Source organism: Hirundo rustica, chromosome Z (assembly GCF_015227805.2).
Source record: "Hirundo rustica isolate bHirRus1 chromosome Z, bHirRus1.pri.v3, whole genome shotgun sequence".
Classification (NCBI taxonomy): Eukaryota; Metazoa; Chordata; class Aves; order Passeriformes; family Hirundinidae; genus Hirundo; species Hirundo rustica.
The window spans coordinates 87,797,710-87,822,188 of record NC_053488.1 but is presented as its reverse complement, the minus strand read 5'-3'; the positions used below and the strand labels follow the sequence as shown (position 1 = coordinate 87,822,188).

The 24,479-nt window shown below is 39.1% G+C and overlaps 1 protein-coding gene across 4 annotated transcripts in view; it reads right to left on the bottom strand.

The window, feature by feature from the left end:
• Positions 1-24,479, bottom strand: part of LOC120765753 (protocadherin-11 X-linked) — a 452,351-nt gene that overhangs the window by 388,805 nt on the left and 39,067 nt on the right. For all 4 annotated transcript variants that reach the window (XM_040090928.2, XM_040090927.2, XM_040090929.2 and 1 more), the window contains one exon: positions 18,229-18,812. In XM_040090928.2, coding sequence (XP_039946862.1) covers positions 18,229-18,768 — 540 coding nt within the window. In that variant the 5' untranslated portion in view covers positions 18,769-18,812. The remainder of the gene's footprint in view (positions 1-18,228; positions 18,813-24,479) is intronic.

Below are 24,479 nucleotides of genomic sequence, written 5' to 3'. Positions count from 1 at the left end.
ATGCAAAAAAACCCCCAGACCACAGATATGTGGCGGACATCTTTTTTCCATAAAAGTTGAAAATTAAATTTGAGCTTTTATTTCAAAAGGCGACACTTTGGTTGTGAAATTGTGAATAGCCAAAGCCAAGTTAACGTCTTAAACACAAAAATTTCCCCGTGGCAGGCAATGATGGATCTACGTGTCTGTAATGGGTGCATATGCATGCACTCAGATCCAAACCACGCTGAGTGGTATAGCTCTAATAAAGGTCCCTTGTCTGCTATTACTCACCCAGTGTGCAATTTGCTGTCCATGCATTCTAGAAAATTACCATTTGTTGGACAGCTGTCCTGCCTAAAGACACCACAGCCACTCCCCTCATAACATCCCACAGCTTACAACCCAAAGTTACTGGAAATAAGAGTCATTAGTACCGGCAGTTACCTTATGGACTCAGTGGCAGAACTTCAAAGGAGAAAAATAACATTACAAAGGTAAGAATTTTTTCATAATGCACACCTCAGCAGATGCAGAGCTGCTTACAGATTTGAAACACTCTCTTTGTCAAAGAAACGCAGCCCTTTAATTTGTAGGCAAGAGTCTTAAGACTTTTTTCAATTTATGGTTTTCTGTCAGTGTCATGCACTGTTTCCATTGGTTTCCTTTGAAGCAAGAAAAAAGTTTAGCTTGGAATAAACTGAACTTTCAGGTTCAGAACCACAGTAAAAACAGGACTTGTAAGCATCCAATTATGCATAAACCTAAAGTACATTTTCCGTATTCGGAATCCTAATTAGCCCCATTCCTGCATAAGAGTTGAGGACATCATATTATTGGCAATGTCTACACCATAACTTAGCTCCTGCTACTTTTCCACCTCCAATTATATAAGAGCTCCTACAAATGGAAAACACTTCCAAAATTTCCTCCCCATATACACAAACACACAAAAACCTGCTCCTGTCCCATGAAACAAGAGCAAGCACAACACTGTGGATGGGGTCAACAGAACACAAAGATAACAATGAACCATTTTATGCTGGAAAGTACAAAAATAAAAAAGTACAACATGGAATGAAGAAGAGGACAATCAATGCACTTAATACCAATTTTCTGAAAAAGTAAAGAAAAAAAATTTTAAAAAAAAGGCTAGGAGGTTTACCCAAACAGGAAATTACTTCCTTGGAAATGTAAATTTAACGTTACTATTACAAAACTTAAACAGTCCTAATAATTGCATTGCTGGAGTCTCCTTAAGCTTTTCAGATGAGTTGGTCCCTTCTTTGAGGAGTCTTTTTCAATCTTGTCATGTTCTAAACATTGTCTACTTTATTTTCTAAGATAGGTAGATTTAAGATAGGCATATTTTTTCTGAGATGGAATATTTTTTCATCTTACTCAATTCTCAGTGTTCAATTGTCAGAACATTTTTATTAGATCACATTCACCTCCATTCAAGAGAAACAATTAGGGACACTGAATACTATATTTTTGATCTATTTACTTTTTTTGCTGCCCTAATTTCTTCAGTCTATGTTTCATGTGAGCCTAAAACTCCCTAACTTAAAAGTCTTAATATTTTTAACCGCAAGCTTTACAAGGGAGAGAACAGGAAGAGCTGAAAATTGGTAACCCACATGAACTTCACATTTTCAACACTGCACCAGGTTTCATGAATAAAAAGAGAGTTCTCTTTCCACATCTCTGGCCTTTGAAATGTTGTTCCAACTTGAGTTGTTTGCAGGTTCTTAATTAAACCTAATTTATGGACAATAATTAAAAAACAAAACCAAAATAAAACAGAGAAAAGAAAAAAAAAAAAAAAGAAGGGAAAAACCCCCTAAAACAAAACAGAAGTCTATTGAAAACTCCCTGAATCTTTTATTTTGATAGAAATTTACTTCATCCACCTCTACAAACTAGGGTGGGAATAATTGCTATATTAACATAAAAATTATGAAGAAGTTCCTTTCAAGGAACTGGGCCATTACTTGAGTGGTCTTTCACAATGCACTGCAGACATACAATTATATATTTCAGAAAAAATATGCAGCTGCACCACAAGACTGTAAGGAATTTATGTTCACAATAACGCTGTGTGCTGTATAAACAGTCGTAGGCTAACTAAAGATGGGACGTTGAAGTACAGAGACACTTTTATTAATTGTCCAAAGTTTGTAGCTGGTCTGAAAAAGGCAGCCACTTCTGAGATACTAATCATGGATAAAATTAAATGTTAAAATTTTGAACTTTAGAAACTAATGATTATGCAACTTTAGGAGCTAAACTTTAGAACTGTAAATTTAAAGCAAAATTCATTCAGAGCCACTTTGGCCAAAACAAGGGAGGTGAGGAGCTGCCAGTAACAACCAGGCAGCTAACCTCCCCTCTTAATCTCCTCCATTACAGTTGTTCAGAAATATTCACAGACATCCTACTGAACAAAAAGCTACATTTTCAACACCCTGAGGATATTCAGATTAAGGTATTAAACATGTTTGAGCTTTGCTCTGAATTCCCATGATAAAACTCCAGACACCTGACTTGCCTTCCAGTATGTTCCTGCCTTCGGAGTCTCTCTATAGATATATAATGAAGAGGGGAAAAAAAAAAAAAAAAAAAAAAAAAAAAAAAAAAAAAAAAAAAAAAAGGATTTATATCAGGCAACAATACGCCCAACAAGTGCACTTTGATATTTGCATTATAGAAGGTGACAGTTACATATTTGCTCTATTTCCTAGCTGAGAGCAGGCACAGAACCGAGGATGTGCGAGAAAGAGAAATAAATGAGTACAAGCCCCCGATGCAGCGCCGTGCCTTTGGAGGGAAGCACTAACAATTCTGTACAGCTGCTCAGAACAGCTCCTAAATCACAACCTCATTTTGCCTCGACAGCCAGAGGCGGTGTCTGAGCTCCCAGTGGCACATTTGGAGCTCGGGGTGAGCGCTGCCAGGTGCTGGTGAGGGGTGAACCTGCTGTGCCCTCCCGCTCACAACCTGCTCGTGAACACATCAGCACTGCCAGGCAGGAGGGGATTAAACCTGGCAGCCACTCGTACACCAGGAAATACAAACAACCCAGACAGTTCTGGAAATTCCTCTCCCCTAAAGCAGGGGCTGTGGAGCATCCCCAGCTCACAGGTGGAGACTGGGGGTGATGGATTCGCGTGGATTCAGTTAGTGGCAAATGGGGGAACAAAACATGAAATAGACTGGAATCCTTGTGCTTTGCTGCACATCAACATCCATGAAATATGTATAGTTATTATCTCATTCCGTCCTATATATACACGCACACGCAAATTCAGTGTATGATGTCTTCAAAAGCATGGCACCTTCATTAAGAAAAATCCATATTTTAACCTCTGATGCTGCGGCTTTTCCAACAAGTTGTTTAGCAAGATTGTCTTCTTTGACCTAACATCCTTCTAAAGCTCAAGTTCAGCTGGGAGCAAAATCGCTGCATCTTCCCTTTATGCTTACACTTATAGGAAAAAAAAATCCTGGCAAATCTTCCATCTGAATAGCAGGAGCACCTCACACACTCGTGGAGCACCCCACACTCCCAGAAACACAAGGAAATTCTTTCATGTGCAGGGACAGCACTTCAATGCCCATGTGTCACTGCTTTATCAAAGTTGATTAAAAAGTCCAAAGCCTTAACTCAGAAAACTCACAAAATATATCAGAACGAGGCAAAAAATATTGTAGCAGAAAAGAGTCTACACCCTCCACTTGGAACAGATTTCCCCCAGCTTCCACAAGCAGGCTTTAGGAATTCTAGACCTGTCACAACTACTGCAGAAATGACCTGATCATAAGCCTCTCTCAAGGCCTCTACTCCGCGGGGTTTTGTAAAAATCAAAATGAGAAAGAGTGCGTGCGTGTGACATTTAACTGCCACCGGATCAGTTTTGCTTTTGAAAGAAATAAAGCTATACTTTTTCAAGGAATGAAAACTTATCCTTTTTTTATTACTCTTGGAAAATAACAGTGAGACTCCCATATTAAACTGTAAAAGCGTGTGACGTATGCAAGTGCAAGATGCCACTTCACTGCACATGGGAAGATAATAAATAATACTGCAATTTCAGAGAAATAAATGGGTGATGGTGGCTGAGAAGAAATACGGAGTGGCACTACTAAAAATAGTTCCAGAGACACTGAATTCTAAAACTCAGTAAATGAAAGTCTTTTCACCATACTGATCAAGAAGGGTAGAGGATAAACCCAAAATGTATTTTCTGGTGCTGGATTTCTCAGGAACTTGACTTCTTTCTCCTCCAGTGTTAGTGACTCCTATTTATCTGACTCACTAGAACAAGAGCAAGATAAAAAAGAAGAAAGATTTCCTTACTGTAAGGCAGCAACTTGAGTCTGAAAGTCAATTTTGAAAAGAAATCTCTTGCTACCTGAGTGTATTGAAAGTTCTAGCAAATAAATTGTCCTGACTTTCCAGTTAATGAGTTATATTGTGAGAAAATGCTTCCCTGTGAGTTTGGGATCAAAAAAAATCTTATAAGTGTATTTGATTTATACTTCAATATATAGTTTTACTCAAGAATATATTCCTTTCTAAAAACAAAAATAAAACTCCAATTTCACTCTAATTGAATGCACTTGAGCTATTTCTCGGCCTTAAAATCAGAGATGGAATTGATGTAACTGATTTGCAAGAAAGAAAATAAATTTAAGACTATTAGAATGGCGTCCTTACGAGGGAAACACCAAGCACTTATCATTCCATTCCAGCTTTTTTGCTCAGATTTTGTTTGGTGCTTATATTCTTTAGTAGCAGTTTAGTCATGACTATACACTAAAAGTTATGGCAAATGGACGGGAATTTTTTTTTCCCTCCAAATGGGGAAAAAAAATAAAATCAAAGAAAACCATAAGACCATAGGAGACAATAAGGCAATGTTTAAGCATGAAGAACACCACCTTCAGCAGGTAAATACGATATCCATCTCCAGTTGCAGAGATCTGGATTAGTCTCACCAGGTAACGTGAGCCCTCCAATAAACTGTAAACTGAGACAAACCCTCCCACAATTCATGGGAAAAGAAGCAGAGAGTGGAGAATGTTAGGAGTAGGGTGAACCATGGAGGGTGGTCTATCTCCTCAGCAAGGTTAATGCCAGAATAAATAACACAGCTCAGGAGTTATCTAGCAACGAAACTGCCCTCCCACCAAGTGTGCTATTCCAGAAAAAGCAAATTAAACAAAGGTAGGTAGGCGAAGCAATTTGTGCCCAGTAATGACTCCTATAACCCAAGTCAAAGGGAAAATCCAAGCTTTCCCAGGTCTGGGCCCACACAAAATACTTTCCTGAGGTTAATTTAATCATTGTCCTGAAACAGATGTTCCCAAATAACAGCTCACATATTGTTTGTGGTGCAATAAAACTCCGTAACAGGCACACACAGAAATCAGACCTGAGGCCTCTTCCTCAGTGAAAAATATGCACAGCTTAGGGGCAGCTGCCACCGTTCCAGCCAGGAAGGTGTCAGGGTGGCAAACCAGAACTGAAAACTTTCTTTCCCCACTGCTTTTCCCCCTCCCAGCTACTCCTCTCTGATGATAACCCAGGGCTAAACACCCAGCACGGTGCCCAGAGGATCCATCCTGCTCTGAGACACTTGCCAGCAAGGACAGCATCTCTCAGCCACACACAGGTTGGAGCCAGGAGCAGGGATGGACAAAGCACCCTCCGGGGATGATAACAGGCGCTGAATAATTAAATGTGAAGTTTAGCCTTCATATTCGAAAAACGTGGTGCAAACAAGCGATTCTACCAAACCAAAACCATTAAAATATTTCATCCTGGAATCCAGCAAAAATGTATTAACTGACATCCATCATATGGGAAAATGGCCGTGGAAAATAAAGCACAGCTCATGCAATTTAACTTAAACAGTCATCAAACAACTTAGACACAGAGAACTTTGTCTATACCTTGTTTTGCCCTCTTAATTATTTTCTATTTCTTTATCTTAGAGGGTTTCACCTATTGTTAGGATTCTTGCCAAATAAGGTATTAAACTATGGACAATAATTCATTTTATTATATTGATGAAGTGGTCAGACAAACAAACAGTTGATTCTGAATTCAAAGATTTATTTGGGCATGTTACTATTTTTAAAACATGCCTAGGATGTTCTACCAAATACTACAACTGTCATTATTCATCAGGTTCAGGTGAAAGAAGACAAAACAAGTACTCTCCAAGACAGGATTGAGTCAATTTGCTCACAGAGATCTGCAGGACTGCTCTCTGCAAAAAAACCCAGGTTTCAGCTGCTACATGGATTCAAAATAGAGCACTATTTTCAAATCCTAAGGTGACACTATCAAACAAAATTTTTTATGCTTTCTACCTACAGAGTCAAAGCTCTGCTTCCACACTCAATTAACTTTACTGGTATCATAAGAAGAGGCCTACTGTGGTTATATGTGGAAGCACCCATTGTGAAACGTAAAATTAAGTGAAATCTGTTTTGAAATCCAGCGTTATGGCTTTTAACAAAACAGCAAACCTAAACTAAATTAGGGAAAGTGAGAATGACAGCTGAAGCCACGGAGCCTCCAAGAGGGCTAAGCATTATTAAAGCTTTTCCTTATTATGCTCTTAGGCACAATCTGATTAGTTCCAACAGCTGCCCAGCAGGAAAAGCCAAGCCATCATTCCACAGGAATACTCGAAGTAAAGCACCTTTGGCTTTCAGTGATGCCAGATCCAGGTAGCACACAGCCCGGCAGCACCAACTCTTGCCTCCTGGTTTACAGTGATGCTCCGTATTTCAAACACAAATCATGGCAGAAGCTCCTGATCAGCATAATATAAGCTACTAAAACCTTTCCTGATGGATAAACTTGTCCTACCCACAATACACACAGGAAAAAAAAAAAAAAAACCTTAAAAAAGGGAAAAAATCCACTGTGTATAGATGTTGTTCAAGTCTTTGTTAGAGGCTATGAGTAACAAAAAGGGAATTTTCTCTGTTATCTTGCTTGTGAAACTCAGTGGCCTGAAGCCCTTGCTGTGCTGTGACAAATGTGCCGTTGAACTTTAAAACAATATTCAAAATAGATTCTGAAAGACTTCACCTCTGTTTGCAGGAACTCGTAGTATTATCTGAATGTTACAAGAGTGATGAGGAGACTGATGTTTTTACCACTTCTTCCAGTGCCCTGGATGTTAAGATAGGATTTGATTTCAACAGCCGCAGACAGCACTGACTCTGAAAGGTTTCAAGCCTGGGACAGATTTTCAGGCAGCTGGAACCAGGAATGATACACTCCATCATCAATTAATTTTGAAGTTGTTATTAAAGTTAATCAATAAAAAAACACACAGGTTTTAATTCCACAAAGGTAAATTCACTTCTGAAGAAGGCTTGACTGTTCCTCCAGTCCCTGAGCACAGGAAAACTTAGGAGAAAACTGTATTTCTACTATTGCAAAGTTTTCTTCCACTGGGTAGCAGAATGAGTTCTCGGGGTTTTACAGCCCGCCTTAGCTCAAGCATATACACATTTTAAATACAAACCAAATTAATTTTATTTCTGCTTAATGTAATGCAATGGGCATGGATATTAGTGAAAAGTATCTTTGCACAGTTCCTCAGCTCCTCCATGAGACTATGAAACTGTATACTTTTTGAAGTTAAATAATAAAGTTGAAGTCAATTATCACTGCATCCAAAATGCATTTCAAAGACAGGGCTGTTTTCATAGTATAGAATGCCACCAGTGGATGGCTGTAAGCAGAAAATAAAACAAGTGATCATCACGCAATGTAGTATCTAAAACTTTGCCAACGTTCTGAACACTCACATTTTGTAATTTAGAATTTTACAAAGTAAGTACAAAATACCACTGGAAAAACTGCACATATGGGGGAAAAAAAAAAAATAAAATATATATATATATATATAAATAAAAGAATATTAGAATCAGCACTGCTGGGCAAGAAATACGTGAGCCTCGAACTGGCAGAAGCTCAGGAACAGCTTGGGAAAATATTCTGGTGATTCCCAAGCATCTGATATCAAATGTTAGAGACAAATACAAGATCAGAGGAAACTAATTTTCATCCTGCCAGCCCATACTTAGGTCAGGCCCAGAAATCAGTGCCTGCCCCTCCTCTTCCCCCTGCAGACTTTGGAAACAGAGACATGCAAAGACTGAGAAAACCAAAGTCCAGCTCAGATGATAAATGAAGGTGTCCAGCAAAGATGATAACATCTCAACATAATGCACTTCAAAACCCAAATAATAAAAATATCAGAAGCAGATATCAAAACACATATTAAAACACACAGACACTATCAGGTTTTTCTCTTTAGCTTTGCCAAAGGTCCACTTAGACACTGAGCTTCATTGCCAAGAGCTCTGGATGATGCTGGCAGCTGAAGGTTTGAATTATTCAAATGAAAGGAGGTTTTCTTTTATGAGAGAGGGGATGAACTACCTCAGAATTTAAAAATAAGCATTAATGTAGAATCTTACAAAGAAGCAGGTAATCTGGAAACTTCAAGGAACTCATTCAAGTTCTGATATTGTACAAGCATAGTAAGTATCTTGGATTTTCATCATGGACAAATATTTCATTTATGTAAAACAATAAAATTTGTGAAACCACTTATTGTAGTAGGTGATAGGAAGTTCTGTCAGTGTTTTAGGCTACATTTTTAAGACTGACTTTCAAACTACAGTATTCACAATATTTCTTGGCTTTCCCAACAAATGCCAATTCACAATAAAGTCATATGTAAGTGCCAGGGTAGTATTTTTGATATTGGATGGAAAAGAGGATGAGGAACAAAATAGAAGTTACTCCTTTGTTTATACCTTTAAATCTGCTGCAAGAAATTATCTAGTGAAAAACCCCTAATGGAAATGAGGATGAAAATTATGTGGCTGGGGTTAAGATGAAGAGGAAAATGTATTCTTCCAGTGAAAAAAATCATATAATGCTCCAGTCTGAAAAGCATAGAGGAATATCCTGACTCAAAAAGAGGGGGAAAAAAAAAAAAAAAAAAGAGCTACCCCAAGCCAGAGAAAACGTCAATTTGCTTGAAAAAGCAGAGAAAAAAAACTACAATTATTCGACTTTGGAACATCAGCAATAACCAAAGCAAGAATACATCACATTAATAGAGCCAGCAATTACAGCACAATGAGAGAAAAATGTATTTCAATACTGAGAGCTGATGACTCAGAACTCATTTCTTTTAGCAATGCTTCTTTTTGTTTCTTCAGAATTGTCTGAAACAGTCTTTGCTACACATCCCAGCTTCAAAAGCTCTATGGGATTAAAGTGTTCAGACCAATTATGTTTCTGGGTTAGAGAATATAAATTTTTTTGCAATATACCTTTCTTTCAGGAATAAAAATAACTATACTAATGCAGTCAACTGCCATGAGCCACAGCTGACACTTGATTTAAATATATTCTTCGATAGCTCTTTCTTCTTAAATGGAAGGCAGGTATTATATAGTGCGTATTTGGAGGAAAACTAGTGAGGATATTTAAGACTTTATTACTAAAATCCAATATTAGAAAGCTAAAAGTAAAATTCAAATCAAGAACACATTATTATTATAAAAGATAGCTTAATTTTTCAGTTGTGTATCTTATGACAACTTAAACCAGGAAAAACTGAAACTACGTCTCTTATTTTCAAAATATGTCCTAAAAATTGGAAATCTTCAAAACTTCATCCCACTTAGATGGGGTGAAAAGTGAGCCTTGGAAAAGTGGGATGAAAAGTGGGTCTTAGAAAATGAGTTGAACAAAAGAAAAATCTTTTGCAAATAAGAAAATAGCAGAACTTTTTGATAACCTCATAAGTACTCATGAAAAAAGACAGCTATTCCTTAATAACTTGGAATTTTTAATGAGCAGAATAAAATTAGGATCTGCTGGAAATCTAATTCAAAGTTTCTCATGACATCCATCCAAAATACAAGTAAGCCATGCATTGATGCATCCATTACAATAAGGAAGCAGAAAAAAGTAATCCTTGCAAAGTTATTCTGAAACAAGAATTGCAGTGGATCCAAAGAACTTTTACAGTGCATGCAATAACCATTAGCTGATACCCTCACAGAACCTGTGATAATTGTTTTTATTGGTTTGAAAGAAATAGTAGTCTTTAAAATGTTTCATGCCTGGATGGTGACAGTTGTTGCTGACTTTTAACTACAAACATTACCAAAAAAAGTTAAAATGCTGTTGGATACAAGGTGAGCAGTATCAAGTAGATGCACTAACATAATTTCTAAATATGTCTGAAATTCAGACAACTGTGTCAGGTCATTCTTTAAAGGTAAAATAAGGGCCAAAGGGAGGCATCTCCATGTGTGGAAAAAGACACTGAATATGTAAAAATAATGCCCCAACACCATGGCAATACTGCGATGGCATTTGAGAAAGGCTCCTACCTCTTTCTTTTCTGATGTGCAAAAGTATGACACCTTTAAAATACAGTAGATTTTGAGACAGTAGGAAACATTAAGGATGCAGCATAATCTGTCCTGAGTGCACTTTTATCACCTTTTGTGACTTCACGTGGCACTGCAGGTTTGCAGTTCCACTATCATGCAGCTGTGCATAATTTCATTTAGAATGGGGTATTTTAGTGCTTTTTGGGGTTTACCAGTGGAGAGAGGATGATAGATCATGTAATTGGCAATTTCTTACAAACAGCGCAATTTTTTTCTCGATGGCTGTTGGGAAAATGCTCCTTTCTCTGAGCTGCCACACGCACGGGCAGTGTAAACAAACCCGGAGCCTCCTGTGCTCAGAAAGCATCCCCACATCTGTGCTAAAACTGATCTGTCCAGACATCAGCAAACGATAATGTTCAGCTAAGACAGATGAAGTGCAGCTCTCCGTTTGACAGATTCGTGCCTTGCAGCTCGGGTCTATCATCCTCCCCACTCAGAAACCATGCTAAGTTATATATTATTGTTCCGTGACAGCTCGTGTGAAAATCAGAGCCTGGAATGCAGAAAGAGACACCAACTTGTCCCTCACCCTAACTCACTGAACTTGCTGTGCCTGGAGCAAGACTTTCTCCTCCAGCCCTCACTCAATCCCCAAAGGAACGTCAGGATAACGGGAGCTGACAGTTTTACAGCAATAGTGCCATAAACCACCCTAAAGGAGCCTTGTATCAACCAACAAGAGGCAATTACCTTGACTCCTGACTCACTACCACCAGTCAGGGGCTGAGTTTTATCTCCTCACTGACACCAAGTCACAGCTGCAGGAATGCAAATCAGCTGGTTTTCCCTTTTAAAGCTCAGGCCCAGTGACATTTTCCAAAATAATGTTCACAGATGACCACTTGTCTGTCCAGATCTTTCTAGACAAATTACTACTGAGAAATATTTTTATTCTAGGGGGAAAAGAAAAAAAAAAAAAAAATCTTCTCTAAAGAATCATCTGCTTTGGTATTTTGGATTGCAAGAAAAATGAGCAAATGGGGTAGAGGATTTGGAAGAAGGTGGATTTTCAGCTATAGCATAAAATAATTAAAAAAGACTGATTTTGCAAAGGTGATGTGAAAACTTCAGATGGCAATTAAGCACATCTCAGGAGAAAAGCAGGCAGGGGGAACCATCCATGTAGAAAAACCTGGAGACGTGTTAACTTTAACCAAAACACTGAATTTCTATTCTATGAAAAAGGAAAAGGTGTTTTGGGTCTGAGCTATTCCCCCACTGTGGACTTAGGACAAAAGTACTTGGCACCACTCAAAAGACAGCCTGTCTGTCCTAAAAAAAGCCTCTTTTAAAGGCCAGCTAAAAATTACCTTAGAAAGACAACATGTGCAACTTTCCCTATTTATTAAATTACGAGCGCTAGAGAGTGACCTTAGAGCTTGACTGGAGCTCAACTGCAAAGCAAAAAAACCTTCCTAAATCTATTTTTGAGTTCCCTAAATCCATTAACTTCCCTTTCCATGCTGGCACAAAAAAATGGGAAAGAAGAAAGAGTACTGACCCACAAGTGTCTGCGGTTTGATCCACCCGAGACATCCCAGTGAGGGTGAGGTCAGCCTGGTCTGCAGAGCTGTGCTGGAGGGGACCACGGAGTCACAGAGAGCGTGGGGTGGGAAGGGAGCTCTGGGGATTGTCTGGGCCAACCCCTCCAAAAGCAGCTGCACATCACCACATCAGGTGGGGTTTGACTTCTTCCAGGGGATTGTGAAGTAAGAAAAACAAACCAACCCCCTCACCAAGCAGAAACTCAAAATTTTAGTCTAAGCTACGGGACAGTGAGAAGGAAAAGAAACCCATAATAATGAAAAAAAAAATTACAAAACCCAAACAAGCCAAAACCTCAACCATTAACCATTCCATCTTGATTTTTCTCTGCATACTGAACCCTACAGGTGCAGCATTAAACCACAAACAGACCAGGGAAAGGTTGTTGGCCTCCTCCACACCTTCTGACTTTCACATCCGTATCCCTGCTTACAACAGGATTATCAACATAGACTTCATTAATATGACTTTCTGATACACATTTAGCTACAAATCTAGTCTCAGTCTATAATTCTACCTACCTTCCTAGATTTATTTCTACATAAAACACCTCTTCCTCTCTCGATCCTGACAGTGATATGAGTTACTTGATCCAAGTCTGCCGTGAGGCTCAGAAATAACCAGTTGCAAACATGAAATATGACGCTTGAATTATGACGAAGAACTGCGATTTCCATCTTCCATGGGTCATGGAATTGACAAACTGTATCAGAAAGAAGGGGATATCTTCCATTGAAAGGCATCACAAAGATGATCTAGAGCAGCGAGATGAAACTCTCCTCATCAGAGGCAAGACTGACGTGCTGTGAGACCGAGCAGGAATCTATTTTGGCAGATTACAGAGGTATGAACTGACAGCTACAAAGAGATTATTATATTATTCTAGAAGGGATGCACCAGCTGCTTCTGATAGGTAAATGCAGCAAAATTACTGTAACAGGTAAGAATAATGGGACTATAAGAGCAACACCAATCTAATTTCTCCCAAACTGCGAAGGATTAAAGGAAAAAAAAGTATTAGCACACAGGATCAGCTCACAGAAGGAAATGCTCTGTCCCTGTTGCACCTCTGCAACTTCATGCTATACCTCTCTGACAAGAAATGCTAAGCAATCAGTTTTTAAAAAAAATGTTATTTAAAACATGAGCTTGTGTGAATCCTTTTCTATTCGAAACCTGTTCTTGACCAGCTCACCTTTTTAACATTTAAGAGAGCAAAGAAATGCTCCACACTAAAATCTTTGTAGTCAAAGCAAAGGCTGTGACACCTATAAATATTGAGTGTATTAATCAGGTTATACTAAACATCGGCTTGCCTTGAGCTCAAATATAAGTGCGCTGGAACAGTGTAATCAACAGCAGCAAGTAGGTATTTATGGCACCGTGGAGGCACTGCCTGACACAATGCACACTTCATGTCAGTCTGCAAACAATGGGACTGCCCTGAAGAGGTGAACAAAGCCCTGCAGGCTGAGCTGCCCCCTGGGTTAAACCAGAACATTAGTATTTGCAGGTTCATCCCCAATCAGAAATCACTGTTTTTTAAGGTTTCAAAGCACGATTTGCTCTTGCATCCTAATGTTTTCACATACTATTTCTATTTATGAATGCCCAGCTTTTTTTCCCTATCATTTCCCTTTTACACTTAAAGTAGTTATCTCAACAGGGACAAAAATGGTTGGGTTTCCATCTGGCCATTTATTTCTTGTCTTAGCTGCACCCACCAGCTCCCACCATCAGTGTTATGCCATCCTCTTCCCCAATCCAGCTATTTCTCATTCTAAATGAATTTTCTTCTGTTGTTAAATGATATCTAAGTTCTCCCTCCTCCCCTTGTTCACAAGAAACACTGTTTATCATGTGAAACCTTAATGTCACTCCCTCTATGGTCACCTTGGGGCATCTCAGCAGAGAAACACAATCTTTTATAATGCCATGCACAGCAGCTTTGGGGAACAGCGAGAAGCTCTGCGTGACTGTCTCCTCTTTTCTATTAACAGTAAAACTGTTGCCTTTTTAGAGTTCATGTATTTCAAACCGGGTTGAGAAAGTCAGAGACCCAGAAAGTTTTGAGGGTGCAGTACCATGAATCAGTTACATATAAAGAGGTTATTTTCTATTCAGGCACACCTTGACAAAATGCAGGCAGGGAAAAAATACCAGAGTGTTAATCAGCATGGCAATTAAAGCACTGTCTTGTTTCAAATAAATCAAATCCTGCTTCACAAAGCTTCCACTGAATCCAAAAACACAAGAATACATTTCTTTACAAAATTATGCTTTCTGCAGTTTAAAGGCATTTTAATGAGAGGTAAGATATTTAAAAAAGAAAAAAAAAAAAAAAAAAGGGGAAAAAAAAAGAAAAAATACATTTACTTTAAAGACTTTATAATTTCTTATCTAGCTTGCAAAAGAAACTAAGAAGACAAATTATATGCAACCTTTTCCACACCCTGTGAGAGGGGCAGTAAGGTAAGCGTTAACAAAGCAAGGAAATATTCTAACACATGGCTGTTACCTTCCCAAGGAGCTACAGAGGTGCTGAAAATGTGTTAAATACCTATAAACAACTCAGCTGAGTTAGTAGTGAGAAGTTCCCTCTTTTTTAGAATTCATTATGGACAGAGTCTGTTTCTACCCATATTCAGGCAAAATTGGCCTGGCTTCACACAGGCAATAAGAAAATCTTGGCTAAGCTTGTTTCAAAAGTGAGCTACAACTGAAAAGCTTTCTCTCCATTTCACAATTTGTCAATTTCTGGTTCCTTTCTGTCCAAAATGTAGAGCAACGCATTTCACTCTGGTGCTGCACATACACTAAAGCATCAGCTTTTCTGCTTGTATGAAGTGATTTCCACACCTTATCATCCCCCACTCCTCTGCCACCTCCAAGCTGCCCTGCCCACCCATTTCATATAATTTTTGATGCTTCCCAAAATTCCCCCCAGTGCCTCGTCAGCCCTGCTGGACCCATCCTGCTCAGAGGGCACAGCACTTTCCTGTGTTGCAGCTCCCCATCTTTCTGTTTGCTGCTTATAAAAGGAAGGAAAAAAGTCAACGCTATCAGAGTAGAGCAGATGTCAGCACCTTCAGAGCACACACCAAGAACCAGAGCAGGACGATGCGCACAAAGCACGTTTGGGCAAGGAAGGCAAGTGACAGCAGCATCACCCTGGTGTGCCAGCCACCCTCCCTCCTGGTACTTCAGCATCACCCACCCACCCTTCCTTTCCTTCTTCACCTCCCCAGGGATGTATCTTTGCATATCACAAAACTCAGAATGGTTTGGCTTGGAAGGGATCTTAAAATTCATCCCATTCCACGCCCTGCCATGGCAGGGACACCTTCCACTGTCCCAGGCTGCTCCAATTCCCAATGTCCAGCCTGGCCTTGGGCACTGCCAGGGATCCAGGGGCACCACAGCTGCTCTGGGCACCCTGTGCCAGGGTCTCACCATCCTCACAGGGAACAATTCCTTCCCAAAATCCAATCTAAACCTACTTTCTGTTGGAACAAAGCTTTTCCCCCTCATCCTGTCTCTCCAGGCCTTGTCCAAAGTCCCTCTTGCAGCGTCTTCAGGTACTGAAATGTCTCAATAAGGTCACTATGGACCCTTCTTTTCTCCAGGCCAAAGAATCTTAATTCTTTCAGCCTTTTCTCATAGGAAAGGTGCTTAATCCCTGTAATTATCTTCCTGGACCTGCCATGCTGTAGGAAATACAGGGTGAATTTCTTGCTTGCTCACCAGAATCCTTTATTTCTACTGTTTTTTGGTTAGTTTGTTGGGGTTTTTTGTTGTTGTTGGTTTGTGCTGGTGTTTTGTTTTTTGTGGGTTTTGGGTGCATTTTTTGTTTTGTTTTTGTTTGGGGTTTTTTTTTGTGGTTTTTTTTTTTTTTAATCCATTTTATTTTTATTTTTGATATTAACATTCTGACAATTACCAGTAGAATATCTGGAAATGCTGTTCCAAATGGTGTCTGGCTGCCAGAATCTTTTTTTTTTTTTTTTTTTTTTTTTTACAGATAATTTCTAAGGTATGTGAAATTACTGGCTCATTTAAAGGCAGTAGATCCGTAACTCAAAAAAAACCCCAAACAAACAAACAAACAAACACCACCTGACCAACAGGCATTCAAGGGGAAAATGCAATTAATTCTTTCAGGAGATCTGCCTACAAGGCTGTGATTCCACTAAATATTTTGTTTACAGCACACGCAGCAAAAGATTTCAGAACTTCCAGTCCATACCAGTGTGCTTTCAACCTCACCACTTTTCTTTCCATTATGCAGCAAAAGCAGCTTCTCAGAGACACTTTGCATGAACATGTAACTTGCCCTTTACCTATTTGTTTGTTTATTTATTTTTCCTCAATTAAAAACGAAATAATTTGATATTTAAAAGTTCTTTTCACATTCCTTGGTGAAAAGCTTCTCAGGCAGACCCTCTCCTCTTGTGCTGCACCCCCAGCCAAGGCCTTGGGCAGAGCTGCAGGCTGGATTTCAGATGAGCTCCCACTCCTGTGGCACAAATGCGTTCCCCCTCTGGATGCAGAGGCCAAAAATAAGCTCACCAAACAAGACTGCTATTGTGGTGATCTGAACTGTTGCTCGTCAGGCCCAGGGACTCCTGATTTTGCCATTTTGTACGGTTTTCCTTTTCCTACAATTGCAGCACTTTTCTCTCCTATAACTCACATATCTCTGTTCAGACTGGGTATTATTTTGCCCCATTTTGTGTGAAAACGTGGCTTTTTTTATTATTGTCTTCTCCAGCTGTTATTTATATAATATGCTGCTATTCATTCCCCAAAATCTCATTTAACATTCCACATAAAGGACACTCTGTCCTACTGGATGCTTCTGCTTAGCTAGCTAAGAAAACCCCAAACAAAACACACACATGTAGATATACCTGCTCTCCTACAATTTAGGAAAAGTTTTAAAGAGCTTACTGCAAAGACTTCAAATGTTGTAGTATGTTTTAAGTTCCTTGGCTGCACTGAGAGCAGACAGACATGTGTGGGATCTTTGCTTTTCTTCTTTTTTTTTTTTTTTTTTTTGATAGCTAGCCAGAAATAATGCCCAGTGGGATGCAGTTTCCTGAAAGAGATTTTTATGTCTTTGTCACTCCTTAGCACCCACACTGCCACAGCTACTTCAGGTTCCAAGCAACTTAAAAAAGCTACAAGAAGGCAGAGCTTTATTTTTATTAAATTGCTAGTAAGTGCTGATATCAGTGAATATCAGCTGTCCAGCCAGTCAAGCAATATATTGGATAATATAATCTATATTCTTCTGGCAGTAAGGAGGGTCAGATTGGTTGCTGAGCAGACAAACCACAAAATAGTTCCTTATTCCAAATCAAAGAAAGTGAGGGTGATTTCAGCTTCCCCCCAACAGATTCAGGGTAGGTTTCTTTCCTGTTCTTGAGTTTGTTTCAGTTAACTCAAACAAGAGTGTTCGTTTATTTAGCAATCACACTCTCTTGTTTACATAAATATCACATGTCAGAGTTATTCTTCTGTTCCCTAATCCCAGTTCCCCTGTTACTTGCTAGAAAAAGAACTGATAATATGAAATATCTGCTCTTACAAGGTCGCTGGCACTGCTCTCCTTGCATTCATGCACATCTTGGAGCTGCTGCTGCCCAGACATTAAAAAGCTGCTTTGACAAACAGACTCTTTCCCTCTGGAATAGCTCATCAATACACGGATGAGCATCACATCAACTTCTGGGCCAAGTTCTACTGCTCAAGTCCAACAGTCGTGCAAGAGAGGCATTAAAAAAAAAAAAAAAAAAAAAAAGTCTCCATAAAAATGGGACAGCACAAAATACTTCTGCACTCGGCACTGTTGTGTTAGGGGCAATAAACACACTTTTAATGGTCCAAAAAGACTGTCAGCCAAAACGTGCAAACACTTTGAATGCTGGTGCAGAGCTCATGGAGAGGTGGATGTTTCATCACACGGCTACACAGCTATATATGTACACAAACAGCTTCCCACAGAGCGAGGATAAGAGGCACCGGAGTGCACTCAGGGCTCCAGATTCACATTCTAACACGGACCTGCGCTGTACCGCAACTGCAGCTCACAGCTTTGGGTTTCTGAAGGGTGGGTGAGGACTGGCAACACTAGTGGGAGGACAGCAACACAGACAGCAACAGAGAAGAACGGAAGAAACCCACCTTGAGGAGCTCATAATGCTGGATACCGTTCACCCCGATGTCCGGGTCGATGGCAGACGGGACCGAGTAGCGGGAATTAATGGCTGTGTTCTCAGGGATAGAGATGTTAATAACTGTCGAGGGGAAAAGGGGGGCGTTGTCATTTATATCCTCGATTAGGAACCGGATCTTGACCAGTCTGAACACCTCGTCGGGCAGAACAGCCACCTCCACCTCGTAGAAGCAGCGGTTCTCGCTGAAGATGCCGGCGCACAGCTTCTCGCGGTCGATGCGGTTGGCAGCCGTGAAGATCTCCCCGGTGTTCTCCTCCACCCTCACCAGGGGCACATCCCCAGTCTTGTACACGAGCTTGAACTGCAGCGGGGAGGACAGGGGCACGTCCGGGTCCAGCGTTAGGTTGAGGTCCTTGAGCAGATTGCCAATGAGGACATTTTCAGGCAGTTCTTCCCGCACGGTGTAATTCTTCTCCTGCGCGCCAGATTGGAACACGATGCAGGCCAACAAGACTGCCAAGAGGTAGGTTCCAGACAGCAAGTCCATCTCCAGAATGACTAATGAGTATTCGTGTAGAACGCCAGGAGTAGCTGGGAAAAGAGGAGAGGAAAATCCTTTAAAAGTCACAGAATATCGTGTTCCTAAAGCGCAAGAGACACTAAAGGAGAACCTTTCCTACAACAACATGAACTGTTTGAAAACCTCATCAGTAAAGTGATATTTGACATAATCCTCCCTAAATATGTGTAAAATTCGCCACCCAACTTTTTACTTGAAACTCTAAACTAAGTACTGAGGTAAGAATTTTAGGGCTGGATCACACTGAATGAAGAAATAAGTACAGGAATCCCTTATTTCCAGCATGAGAACTTCCTTTGCTCCTTAGGAAAATCTCTTCCTTTGATCCCTCTGCCACATTGTCCTCAATTTTTTTTGTTTGTTTCCTAAGAAAAAAAGTATGCAAGGAGTTTGCAAGCAACCATCTGCTGAGAATCAGATCTTTTTATACCTCTTGTTTAAATATGGGGACAGAAGAACACTTATCTTAATTCTTCCCCCAGATTTTGCACTGACAAAATTATGTAATGTTTGTTAACAACCGCAAAGAAATATCGGTATTTTTAATTCAGGAACTTAAACTGGAAAGAAGATGTTATTATCTAAATGGAGTTTGGTGAACTTCAGCCAACAATGTGTGGAAATCTGCCGAGTGAACTGTAGGAAATTCCATATAATTTTATATTTGGTGATGTCTGTTCATAGCACCCTGGAACACCAGTACCTTTAAAGGGAGGTACAAATTTGTTCTTCACAGAGGGAAAAGTCTGTACTTTCCAAGCTCGTTTCTGAATAACTATATATTCCCTCCTTGAGGTAGTTAACGACCTCAAGAAAGATGGCAGGGGAATAGGAGGACTTACAAATACACACAGATATCTGTGTGGCTGCATAGAGACTTCAGCCAAGAATTTTTAAGAGATAAATTACTCTTTTGAACTCCATGTATTGAATGTTTGCCTAATCTTCACATAATTCTGCCATTCTAGAACTTAGGATCAGCTAGGATCGCATTTCTCTGAGGTAAATGGTCAAGAGTTCCATGTAAAGTGATTTTTCTCATAAATTAAATCTTAGCTCCCATCAGGTTAGCATCTGTTTCAAATATACCTGTGCTAACACATCTACATTCTTTTCACTGTGTGGGTAAAAGTGCAATTTTGTTTCCTGTCTCTTCTCATTTTATTCTCCCTGTCATAGCACAGATTGATTTACTTCTGCAGATCAAGTTGCAGTGGTTGAAGAAATTACTGATGCCAGTAATTGCCTTCACCCGTTAGTTACGGCCTTTCAGCAGTGCCACGTGCAGGGTAATTTAGACTAAACCCTTTGATTTTGCAGTGAAACAGATTAGGAACAATTAGTATTGCTATTCCATTTAAACATTGCAAACTGCTTTGGGTTGGAAGCAAGTGACAGATAAAGAACATTCCAACTCAATCTGCAGGGTGGATCCCCACGTCAGCACAATTTAACTGGACAGCATATCTGACTTCATGATTACACAAATGGAGAAATTTATAAAATTTTCATGATTATACGTGAAAAAAAAAAAAAAAAAAAAAAAAACAGTGCTGCAAGTCCCCACTTATTAAAAAAGGCTTTGCTCCCTGAGTAATTCAATAAACCTTGAGGGAATTCGGACCTGGGGGAGAAGGCATTTCAAGAATTCCCTGATTTATCACTGGACTTCAGGGATTCACAGCATTCAAATCAGCCCCAACCAGGAGTCCAGAGTGAAGCAACAGTGTAGGACCAACAGCCTTTTACAAACAATTATCATATCACATTCTAAATATGCAAATAGGGAAGTCACCGGCAGCTCCTGATTATCATTGTGGTAACGCCATGGTGACACTGTGAGCCGAATTAATAACTTGGTGATAGTGTAAAACTGCATCAGTTTGGCTGCTATAGTTTTATTTATTAATTGTCTTATATCTCTTTAAATGCAGCTCCAGCAATTGTCACTCCACTGTAGTAATTGCCCACTTATATTCTACCTGCAGAGAGCCCTTATTTCAGGAAAGCACATCTTTGTGTCCATTATTACGGAAATAAATAAATTTACATTGTTTCCTATGGAAAACACAAATAAAAATGTATGGGTTACAGTGAAAAGCTGGTATTTAAGAACTGCCTTAAAAAAAAAGAAAAATCTGAATGCTTGCGTGTTTTGTGCATACTAGAAGGAAATATTTTGCCACTTCTTCCTCTCTATTCCAAATTAAAATGAAAAATAACACAACAGGGGTAGAAAACCCTTCAATTCCCGATGTTGATAGAATAACAAATTTATATTTCTGAGGGTTGAGGGTAGGAAGTGAAAAATAACCTACAGCCACCATAAATATAAACCATATTTAACCCCTATCCCAAATTCTTCTATGGCAATACTGATGCAAGTATTCCTTATAAATGATAATGACACAAAAATATTGTATAAATAGGTATATAAATCTTCCAAATACATACATTTAAATAATTATTTCTTTTTACAAAGCTATATGAGGATGACTACATAAATGCAACAATCTAAAGAGTTCAGCAACAATATCTCTGAATCAGTTCTGAAAATGGAGATCATACCAGGAGATACTTTATATTCAAACTAAATTATAAGCCTTTAACCTCAGTTTCATCTGCAGCGGAGTTTTCAGGGCTTATAAAATAACAACAGCGGGACTCAAAAGAGTTTTGTAAGGAAAACTGCAGGGTGGAACTTGGCATTACACTATTATGCATATATTTTACTTTAAACCAGGTTTGAACTACTCAGTTGAAATTCTTTCTGTGTCATAGTAAACAAAATACTTTAAAGCATGAAAAAAACAGCAGAGCACACTTATAAACCACGTTAGATAAATGCTAACATGTCTTTTTGTGGTGTCTTTTGCTGTAACAGATTTTCCTGAGTGACTAAAGGGTATAGACATGTAATAGACAGTGTTAGTTTAGCAAGAAAAAAACAAACAACAAAGGTTTACATTTGAACTTCCGTACAATACTCTATTTTCTTAAAATAGTTTATTTTCTTTCAAAATAACTCTAGTAACAGTCTTGAAGCTCTATTCCAGAGCTGTGGGCCTTTAAGGGAAAAAAAAAAAAAAAAAAAAAAGTCCCAACGTGACACAAGATTGCTGCTTGGATATAGAGTAGAATATCTTATGTCATGAGGAAAGTGTTGTTCTTCCAGAATCCTATTTATAAAGTCATAGCTGTACGTTGCCTGTCATTTGTGCCACAGCACTGATAGGGGTACTATGGCAACAGCAAATGCAAAGAACAGGAGCAAGAGGCACTTTCTAGCAAGCAAAGGCATTTATGAAATCAGAGTGCTCCAGCCTGGAACATGGAGGAAACACAAAAGTACAGAAGGCTGAATAGAGCAGCCCAAGTCTGAGGGACCTTCCACGGGTTCCAGCACTCGCTCACGCTTTTAGGGTGGTTAAAAAAAAAAAAAAAAAAAAAATTAAAAAATTAAGAACAAATCAAATTGTTTAACAGAAGGTTACATGAAGCTTGCCAAGCCATTTTCCCAGCTTTCAAGAGAATGCATTGCTGTCTGTGCTGCTGACTTCCCAACTAGGAAGGCAAATGGCCCAGATGGACAAGACGGAAGGGAGGAGGGGAAAAATAAGTTTAAACTTGCTTTTCTTCATCTGGCTGTCTGAACTCAAATATATAAAATATACCTGCTTTTTCCTTCAATGCACCAAATATTAATGGTGTCATTTAAATATTAGCACTGTTCATTATCATCTTCATTTAGCAGCTGTCAAATCATATCTTGAAAAGTAGAGAGATTATAAAAACTGTAACCACTTAATGGAACAGGATGTGAAGGTAGAAAATCTAAATCTGTTCTTTATGCACAAGGCTCCATCTGGTCCCACCTGAGCGAGAATTCCTTTACCTTATTACAGAACTTGTTATTTCTTCTTTAAGCGATCTCAGAAAAGTAGTAAAAGGGGTAGGAGAGTTCAGGTGTCCACTTCAGATTAGAAAAAAAACACCATTTCTTGATAGTTGGATTCAGATTTGAATTAAGAGTAGAACAAACAAGCTCTGGTGATATTTTTGTAACTGCCATATCAAGTTCAAAGAAAAAGGTATCATATTTTTAAAAATTAGGATTATTGAAGTCCAAAGCTATGGCAATGTCCAATTATTAAAATCATAGTAGTGAAGAAATCCTGAAAATATCACTTCCATTCTTATCTTTATATTCCGGAACGTATTTTAATTACTTGGACAAATTTAGCTAGCACACCACACTTTTTCAATATGATATCCTTTTCATTTGCTGCTAATCCACCGTGGGCTCCTTAAAGAGGAGTATTTAAATCACTGTATTAAAACGGTGTTTCTCAGAGCAAAAGATCCCCACGACACAGCTCCATCTGTCAGTCAACACCACGATTATTACGTTATTTCACTGAAGAGCGAGCTACTTGCAATTCTTCCACCTCACTGGGGCTCCCTCCAAAGTGCCCACTGACATTTAGGCACTCTGCACAGATTTTGAATTCTTGCTGGCATGGATTTCAAGTTTATCCCAAAGTGGGAACTTTTCAATGCTGTAAGTTTTTAGTGTTGGGGGTTTTGGTTGCTGGATTTTTTTTGTTTTTGTTTTTGTTTTGTTTTTTGTTTTCCATAAGCCACTGGCCTGGCTGCACGCAGAGAGGTCTCCCCTTTGCCACCACACAGCCCAGGTGTCATTTAAGGAACTGGCTGGGTTTGGTGGTGTGTCCAAAATTCTCAGCATCTAGATTTCCCACATGGTGGGAGTGCTTTTTAAAAGGTAAAGAATTTACAGGTACTTTACAGGCATTGATGACAACAAGAAACACCACAAAGCTGTTGCTTGACAGAAATACCCCTGAATTTTTAAGGCACAAATGCCACCAACACTGAACTCACTGTCATGCTCCACAGTGTTCCAAACATAAATTATTTGCAGCTATCAATATTTGTCCACAGGATACATTCCCTACACAGGATATTTCATTATCATATTCAAAGAAAAAGACCTACCTCAAAGAGAAACAGACAATTTGTTATATTATCAGGGCTTTCAAATTCATTCCCTCATACGATTTTACTCTAAATCCACTAAGGGACTGATTCATTCTTTGATCTATTTTTTATGAGCTTGATGGTACTGACTTCAATGAGGTTTCTTTAATTTGATTTTTCTTCAGTGATGAACAAAATGAAACTGGAAATTCTTATCACCAGGAGAAAACATCACCCCACATCCATTTAAGTCAACAAAAGAATTAAGTGAGTGAGAGGCACAGCTTGCTTACAGTTGCGTGCTCTCCTGATTCAGGTTCTTCACTGCTTTAAAACCAGAGTATTTTTAGTTCATTTTATTACTTCTCCAGCACGGGGGGTAAGAAATGCTCTTCACTTGAGGAAATAAAAAGTTAATGACCAAAAACACAGGATCTTCAAACCACATGAAGAAGCGGCCAAGGTGTGGGGAAAAAAAGCAGCTGATAAATTCTTAGATAGATTTCTTTATTCCTGATAGTAATCTGCAACTAATAGGAAGAGTGTTGATTAAAACTGGTATCAAAATGCTGGAAACGGTGAACGGAATTATAAATACACAACAGGCAGTGAGCATGCTGAACAAATCAAACTCAATCACATTGATATATGGCATAAGGAGTAATTTATTTTAATTGTTG